The following is a 9,661-nucleotide window of genomic DNA, read 5'->3' on the forward strand; positions in this document are numbered from 1 at the left end:
TGTAAAAAACTATTTTTGTCCAAATGAAAATGCAGCATCAGGTGACTAAAACCAAAACCTTCTGAAAAACTCCACCCAGGGTAAACATTTCCTGAAACTCAAGGTACAATGTGGTCGTGTGAAACTAAACTGATGTTTTTACCTCATGACGTCAGTGTTCGAGATGTTTCCTCCTTTTTGATTGGCCAACACGGCTGGGGTCATTTGAACAAAACGCATCACATATTCTGTGTTGTTCACACCGAGGGACCGTAATCCACCTCTGTTCTCATGTTTACACTGACTTGAGTGCAATGTCCTCGCACAAATACTTATTTTCGCATTTGGTGTGAACCCAGTGTAAAAGGTATTTATTGCCATCTGTTGGTTCGGAGTGCCCATAAATATGCCTATTCATGTGTACAGAGACTTTTTTAAGTGAAGGCAGGGAAAAATCAGCTCATGTAGGTGTGAACAAGGCGTCATACAGCACAGAATGATAATTTCAACTGGAGGTCTGCATAGAGCCACAGGACCCGACCACATTTCTGCGGCGCGGGAATACATTTAGGAATAAAGCGTGGGAGCGGTCAGTAACGGGTTTAATTTTAGACGGGAGCGGGCGGTTCAACAATATCGCCCCCGGCTCCCCACGCGTATGTATGTGTGTGAAAGAGACAGCATGATGCTGCGTTTAGCTTGTTTGTTGCTGTCTATGTGTGCGTGCGAATGAGAGAGAGAGAGCTTTGTGCTGCGTCTCTCTCTCTCACTGTGCGTGTGTGTGTGTGTGTGATTTAAATAGAGAGCGAGACGCTGTCTGTGTGTGTGTCACTTGTTTTTGCTTGTGTGTGTCTGTTTATACAGACAGCGTGTTATAGGCTGTCTGTACTCTGTATAGCTGGGTGGTTTTCAGTTTTGTACCAACCCCCCCGCCCCCTCCCCATCCGTTAGAGTGAACGGGCGCGGCGGGTAGAAAATTGGGCGGGTCAGGCAGCGGGACATAAAAATGCTTAATATAAGCGGGAGGGGTCGGGTTCGGGCTAAAACCTGGCGGGTGCGGGATTCAAAATTTAGTCCTGCGCAGATCTCCAATTTCAACTGACCTGCAGCGCCACCTGCTGTCGACTCAGGCTCTGCTCCACCACACTGAGGCGCTGGGTGAGAGATAGGTGGTCTGACTGGATGGAGGCCACAGCGGATGTGTCCACCTGCTGCTTGAGCTGTTCTCCTAACTCCATTAAAACCTGCAGAGACGCCTGAACCGGAGCCTGAGAGCGCAGTAGCTCCTGAGGGAACAAACACAGAGTCAATACAGCGGAGCATCAGAAGAAAATCATCATACATTCTTAATGAGGGGTGTATAACATTAAAGGTATGATTTAGGTATGCATTTAGGATTTTACCAGATGCTTTTTCCAAAATTCTACTTATCAAATAGACACACAAAGGGCCCTATCATACACCCGGCGCAGTGTGGCGCAAGGCGTGGCGCAATACTCTTTTGGTAGTTTCAGCTTGGCGCAAGAGTCGTTTTGAGGCGTTGCGCTACGCTGTTTAAATAGCAAATGCATTAGCGCTCATTTGTGCGCCCATAGGCGTTCTGGTCTAAAAAGGAAGGCGTTCTGAGGCGGACCGCTGGTGCGTCGCTATTTTGAGAAACTAAAATAGATTTTTCATTAGACCAAAACAAACCCGGTCTAAACTCCGGCGCAGAGTTGCGCCTCGCTTACACACTGCTTAATACGCACAAGAGAGCAATAGGCAAATATCTTTACATATGAAAAAAATTAAAGATTAAGGATATATATAGGATATAATAAGAATAGATATAGAATATAAATATAAAGGATTAAAATATTACAAAACATATTATTTTCTAGCCTACATAAATATGAAAAACCACTGCTTTTATGCCCTGTTCATCTCGGGAGGCTTTTTCAGTTCATTCATGACAATTTGCTTTTGTATAATGTTATTATAATTATCAGTATTATTTATTATATCCATATTTATATTTGTTTTATTAACCTGTCAGGTTTTAGACCATATGGGGCACAGCATGTGTTTTAGGATATAACTCAGGTTTTTGAGCACATTTTGCTATTATTATTCATTTATTTGTTTGCTGGAAATTAGAACTGAATTTAGAAATAATTTTGAAACAAATCTTTGCGCTTAACAAACAAAATTATTTTTTATAGACTAATTGATGTCTGTGCGTAAAGGTTTCCCTATCCAAGAGCGAAAGTGAAAGTGATCCATTATCTCTCATTCTCACGCAGTAGATGCTCTGTTTAACTGTTTTCTGTTAAAAAACTGTCAACTGTTAACTGTTTGCTTGTGAAATGCTAATTTTTTCCACTTAGACTTACTTTGCTTCCTGTAAATAGCAAATGCGCTCTTGGCGCGACGCAGCTGATTCTTAAAGGGAATGGGAGATGAGACTCTAATTGGTTTATTCTCAAAACACGCCTATAACTCATTAAGAAAATAAACTCAACCCTTTTAGACCATGCGCCGCGGCGCAAGGCAGATTTACCGTCCTTAAATTAGGAAAAACGCTTCCTGACACGCCCTGAAAGCGTTTGCGCCCTGCGTTTTGCGCTCTGCGCATGGACCGTCAAAATAGAGCCCAAAGACTCTAAAGACAATATACAAACCATTTCTGTATTTCATAGAGATTTTACAATGGTAGATTTTAGGAATGCATCAATATGACATTGATAACACAATTTTGATTACATCTAGACTATAGTTGACCAGGAGCACGACGAGCACAGATCAGAACACGAGTATTTTGGAGTCACAGCAGAGTTTTACCAGAGTGAAAGTTAATCTGCTTATTTGCATTTTTAAGGCAGATGACCGTGTGAGCATTTCAAGTTTAAATAGTAATAACCTGTATTAAACCAGTTAAGACAACTGAGAACCAGTTTACCTCATTTACAATGACGACCTGGCCAAGAGGCAACATAAAAAGCAGATATGGAGTAGTAAGGACATAATGCAATAACAATTACACAAATGCAGATAATAACATTTCAAACAAAAGAGAAACTAAAAACAAGCACAGTAATCTCGCACTATTAACTGGATTTCATTTTTTAAGGATGGTAATGGAATAAAAGTATTGAGTTTGGATGTAACGGTATCAGAATTTCACAGTACGATAATACCTCGGTATGAATGGCACGGTACGGTGTTTAATGAGTAATTTACAGGAAAACAAAACTAATGAAAAAACTCGAAAAAAGTGCCAAAAGTGTTTATTTACCTTAGCACTGAACATATCAATGACATACAAATTAGCCATCTATCTGTAAGTTTCGAAACAGAAACTTCAATTTTTCAATTTTAATAACAAAAAACTATAAAGCCATATAAAAAAAAATAAAGTTTCAATTTAGTATTGTTGAAAACTCCTCACATTCAACATTTAATCACTCACTCACTTAGATAGAGATGGGGTTTTTAAGGAAAATTATCATGTAACTATAGGTTTAGGTTTAACTTTATTTGTCCCCGAGAGGAAATTTGTCTTGGGCATAAAAGGTGCTACAACATTGTCTAAACAGACAGTAAAAATAAATAAAACAAAACAATTAAGAACAAACAGTTATGAACATACATTGTTTACAGAGTAAGACCGTATATAAATATAAATATATAAAACACAGAACCCAGTCAAGTGTTAGCGTACTGCAGGAGCAGTGTTATTGGTAGAGTTCAACAGTTTTATGGAGGTAGGAACAAACGAAAGCTTCAGTCTATTAGTTTTACACATTGGCATTCTCAGTCTTTTTCCTGATGGTAACAGTTGAAATTCACTGAAAAGGGGATGTTTAGAATCAGTGCTAATACGTATTGCTCTTTTTATAGCCGCCTGTTCGTATAGAGTCTGGATGGGCTCATATTGTTTTATCCCTATAATTTTCATGGCTGTTTTTTGTATATGAACCAATTTATTTTTCAACTGAACAGACAGGTTTCCAAACCAGACTGTGATTCCATAGCGAATAAGACTCTCAAACATAGCTCGGTAAAAAACAAGCAAGATATGGCTACCCACCCCATACAATCTCAGCCTTCTTAAAAAATAAAGCCTCTGTTGTAGTTGTGTGCATAAACTCTCAATGTGTGGTCTCCAACAAAAAACACTGTCCATATAAAACCCCAGGTATTTGTAAGATGTGACTTGCTGTATCACTGTGTCTTTAATGATCACAGGCCTGTGTTCAGAAACACTTTGTGGGTCAAATACCATTTCTTGTGTCTTTTTTACGTGTCTTCTTGTGTCTGGTGTGACAGTTCTTATCACACCACTGAGTGAAATGATCGATTTCACTGTGGTAGGATGATAGGTCCATGTCTTTGTGTAAGAGACTTAAAATGGCAGTGTGATCAGCATATTTAACAATATAATTATTAAAATGTATAATCTGTTTTACTATAATCTGGTAAAAGCTGGGATCTCTGGGCATGTCCCCTGCAACAGAAAAATACCCTCTCATTTGGGACTGAGGTTTCTGGGACAGAGAGATATGATTTAGCCAAGGTAGACAGCAGTGGGTAACGTTGTGCATTGTCTTTCCACCACTTCAGAGGACAAGCCATGAGTGAGATGGAGGTCTCTTTGCGGTACAAGTCAATGTCTGCATCAATCTAACAAGTGTGCTGTGTTCTGCAGTCCCCATGACTGTTTTTAGTCGTATTCCCTGACTTATATTTCACCACAGTCTGGCAGTGCCTGCATACTGTTTTTTTCTTTGTCTGTCACCTTTTCTCCTTTTTCGTATCTTTTTAGAAAGAAACCGAAATGCTTTCACACATCCGATTTAAAACCCGCTTTAGGTTCACACACTCCATTTCCGCATTACTGGATCTGTAGTGACAACAGACCGCAAAGGATGATGGCCACGCCTAGGCTGATGGGAATTGTAGTTCCCGCTACCTCCCGTTCGCTTCATTCACCTAAGCAAACTTTTCTCAGAAATATAGTTTTATTGAGTCATGCGCCTACGGTAATATTGAAAATTACTATTGCGGTATGACGGTATTTACAATATTGTTACATCCGTAGTATTGAGCTTTAAGGTCTGCTGCAGGTAATTCCAAGCATCACAAAAGAAAAACTAAAAAGAGCTTAAAAGCATTTTAAAAGCATTTGGACACAAGAAATTATAACGCTTGGAGGTTTAACAAAGTTTAATTGTGTTTAATTATTTATATGATGAAAACTATACAGGTTTATTTTACATTTGGCTAGTCAGTTCAGTTACATTTGTACTCCTGGACTCCCAGAAAATCATGAAGCTCTGTTTATTTCACTTTAATTTTTGCTTTATTGCATTAAATTATACATTGTTTTATTAGATTTTATGAAGATTGACAAAATTATAGCAATCATTTTAAAATGATGATTTTTTCCCCATCTACATCTATTCAAGCTATCTGGTGAAATAGTATTCATGTTACTATATATCTCATAAAAATCATAATATTACAAAATAACATTTTTCCAATATTGCGCAGCCCTTTTAAAGCAATACACAATAAAAACACTATATATTCCTAATGCTTTATAATCCCTGTTATGACATATAAAATGATATAATATACATATTTATTATATTACATATTAATACATATTTTGCTAGCAGCTATAATCACAGTTGTAACACAAAATGCTTCCCATACTTATGGTTATCATTACTGTAACACATAATGCATGATTTATTATTTATAGTATTGAGCTGCGGTTACTGTATTATAAACTTAATATTGCATGAAGGTATATTATTATCATGTAAATTATTTAAGAGAGCAAACAGTACACCTACTTTTAAAGCGTAAAAATTCTTTGAAAAATATTCAAAATTATAAATGATTAATGAGACTCCAATGTCATGATAACACATTATTGGAAACTACATTGCAGAATGTCATCTCACTTTTAGGTCTATTCAAATTGTACTTATTAGGAAAAATAGGAAATTTTGTCGTGTAAATGACATTTTTATAACGATACAGCAGATTGCTTTCATAAAATACTCTGCAACAAATACATTTCATGTTTAATAATGCAATGAAAAAACTGTATGTGATGCACATATTAAGAATACTTCTGAATAACAATAAAATACTGCTCATAAATCCAACTGTGAAAATGTTAAAGCTTTTAGTTGTTATATACTGCAGTTTTCTGAAAGTGAATAATTGTGCTGATAGTGAAAATTATTCGCCCAAATGATGTTGAACAGAGCAATGAATACAAGCAGTATTTCCTATATTTTTTCTTTTGAAGAAAGTCTTATTTGCTTTATTTCAGCTAGAATAAAAGCAGTTCCTAATTTTTGGAAAGCCATTTTAAGGTCAAATTTATTAGCCCCCTTAAACAATATATATATATATATATATATATATATATATATATATATATATATATATATATATATATATATATATATATATATATATATATTTTACTTGACTTGCCTAATTAACCTAGCCTTTAAGGGCTCTATTTTGACGATCCATGCGCAGAGCGCAAAGCACAGGGCGCAAACGCTTTCAGGGCAGAATCAGAATCCATTTTTGCTAATATAAGAATGGGAAAATCCGCTTTGCGCCGTGGCGCATGGTCTAAAAGGGTTGAGTTTATTTTCTTAATAAGTTATAGGTGTGTTTTGTGAATAAACCAATTAGAGTCTCATCTCCCATTCCTTTTAAAAGCCAGTTGTGTCGCGCCATGGCACATTTGCTATTCACATGACGTAAAGTAAGTGTAAGTGGAAAAACTGAGCATTTCACTAGCAAGAAAACAGTTAAACAGAGCATCTACAGCACGAGAATGAGAGATGAAATATCTACTTTCACTTTTGCTCTCTTGAATAGGGAAACCTTGTACGCACAGACATCCAATAGCCTATAAATAATTAATTTGGTTTGTTAGGTGCAAATATTTGTTTCAAAACTATTTCTAAATTCAGTTCTAATTTCCAGCAAATGAATAAATGAACAATAATAACAAAATGTGGTCGAACAACAGAGTTATATCCTAATACACATGCTGTGCCCCATATTGTCTATACTCTGACAGGTGGGCAAATCTAAGCTTGTTTTTAATGAAACAAATATAAATATGGATATAATAAACAATACTGCTTATAATAATAACATTATACAAAAGCAAATTGAATGAACTGAAACAGCCTCCCGAGATGAAGGCATGAATGCAGTGGTTTTTTATATTTATGTAGGCTAGAAAATAATGTTTTGTAATATTTTAATCCTTTATATTTATTTCCTATATATATCTTTATTATATCCTATATATCCCTAATATTTTAATTCTTTTTCAGATGTAAAGATATTTACGTATTGCTCTACAGCTTGTGTGTATTAAGCAGTGTGTAAGCGAGGCGCACAATTAACTCGCTCTGCGCTGGACTTTAGACCAGCTTTGTTCTGGTCTTAAGAACCGACTAATATAGTTTCTCAAAATAGCAACGCGCTAAAACACGCCTGCTTTTTAAGATCAGAACGCCTATGGGTGCACATATAAGCGCAAATGCATTTGCTATTTAAACAGCGTGACGCAACATGTCAAAACGACTCTCAAGCTGAAACTAGCAAACAACAATTGCATCGCACCTTCCGCCACATTGCGTCAGGTGTATGATAGGGCAATAAATGTGACTTTAAGCTGAATACTAGTATCTTGAAAAATATCTAGCCAAATATTATGTACTGTCATCATAATAAGGATAAAATAAAATGGTTAGAAATGAGTTATTAAAACTATTATGTTTAGAAATGTGTTGAAAAAATCTTCTTTCCGTAAAACAGAAATTGGGGAAAACTATACAGGGGGGCTGATAATTCAGGACTTCAACTGTATTAAATGCAGACACACAGACAGTTTGACTCACAGCACAGTCTTGAATCCAGGCAGACACCTCCTCCTCTGTGATGTCTTTATGGCTAGCTGTCTTTAGCATCTGGTTGGCTTTCTCCTCCAGTGTCTGAACGCTGGAGTCGCTCTGTCCATAAAGATCTTTATAGCTCTGCCAGAGCTGCAGGAGAGCTTTACTGCTCTTCAGACGCTCCACGATCTCCTCCTGTAGACTGCTCCACCTGAAGAACACAAACAGATGCTACCATTAAATTAACCGCATGCTCAAATATCCATTTAGGACCATTTTTAAAAATAAATGAACACATTTATTCATCAAGGCTGCATTAAAATGATCAAAATTGACATTTGTAAAGCGTGGACGGTAAAATAAAAGTTTTCTTTTGAACGTTCTAGACAGCAAATAACTTACAATAAAAAGCTAAATGTAATGTAAAGTAAAAATTAATCCTAGACTAGAGTAAATGTAGAAAACAAAGGAATAAATGACATATTATTATACATATTTAAATGACATAATTTAATAAGAACTGCTATTGAGGTCAATACAATTAATATTAATAAAGAATCACCTTAAGAAATTAATTTTTTTCCTAGATGGTTACAGAACAAACCACTATTGTGTGTTAATTAACCTACCTAACTAATTAACTTAGTTAACCCTTTAAAGCACGCAAAAGGATTACTATTGCACAAATTTAAATAACTGAAAGAAGAAAACTTTTAATTTAGCACCAGACGCACCTAGCATTGATGTCTTTGAGTGTGTTATTGAGTGTGTCAGACACAGACGGGTGACACTCCTCCAGAAGCTGAAGTGTGACCGATCCAAACTTTCTCATGCTGCTTTCCTGTTTCTCAAGCTCCTCCTGCAGGTTCTAAAGACACCATAAAAATAACAAGACTCAGGGTTTGTTCTACTTCTCATCAATAATAATGCATGAAAAGAGCCTGTTTTACCTGCAGACTCTCCACCTGCAGTCGTGACGCCTCCAGAGAGCCCGTGAGCAGACGGTAGCGGGACACAGAGTAGCGGCCCTCCGTCAGGTACCCGTTAATCTCCTCAGACGCTTGTTTGTATTGATTCCACTTGTCCTGGACAGACTTCAGGCTGATCTTGAGCTGCCCGATCTGAGACACAACCAAAACAAACTCAAGTTACTGGAGATGTAACGATTCAATGCTATGTAATATATATATACACATTAAAATAGTCACAGCTCAAAATGACCACTACCGCCAGGTGTGACGCCGCCGCAGGACAACAGGATTAGTAAAATGTTTTAGGTATAACAGCAGTTTGTGACAATGCAGCCAGGGACACAAAGGGCCAGGATGCGAACGGACAGAAATACACTCACCGGCCTCTTTATTAGGTACACCTTACTAGTAGCGGGTTGGACCCCCTTTTGCCTTTATAACTGCCTTAATCCTTCAATGCATAGATTCAACAAGGTACTGGAAATATTCCTCAGAGATTTTGGTCCATATTCACATGATAGCATCACACAGTTGCTGCAGATTTGTCGGCTGCACATCCATGATGCGAATCTCCCAATATCCTAAACTGTTGGTACAAGGCAAGATGGATCCATGCTTTCATGTTGTTGATGCCTAATTTTAACTCTACCATCCGAATGTTGCAGCAGAACTCGAGACTCATCAGACCAGCGTTTCTCCAATCTTCTATTGTCCAATTTTAATGAGCCTGTGTGCATTGTAGCCTCAGTTTGTTGTTCTTAGCTGACAGGAATATCACCCGGTGTG

At 37.1% G+C, this 9,661-nt stretch overlaps 1 protein-coding gene across 1 annotated transcript in view; it reads right to left on the reverse strand.

Moving 5' to 3' along the window:
• Positions 1-9,661, reverse strand: part of syne1b (spectrin repeat containing, nuclear envelope 1b) — a 329,470-nt gene that overhangs the window by 64,995 nt on the left and 254,814 nt on the right. The window contains exons 119-122 of the mRNA XM_017351755.4: positions 8,855-9,025; positions 8,639-8,772; positions 7,911-8,115; positions 1,083-1,265 (exon numbers count right to left, since the gene is read on the reverse strand). Coding sequence (XP_017207244.3) covers positions 1,083-1,265; positions 7,911-8,115; positions 8,639-8,772; positions 8,855-9,025 — 693 coding nt within the window. The remainder of the gene's footprint in view (positions 1-1,082; positions 1,266-7,910; positions 8,116-8,638; positions 8,773-8,854; positions 9,026-9,661) is intronic.

The sequence above is a fragment of the Danio rerio genome, chromosome 17, assembly GCF_049306965.1.
Source record: "Danio rerio strain Tuebingen ecotype United States chromosome 17, GRCz12tu, whole genome shotgun sequence".
Taxonomy (NCBI): Eukaryota; Metazoa; Chordata; class Actinopteri; order Cypriniformes; family Danionidae; genus Danio; species Danio rerio.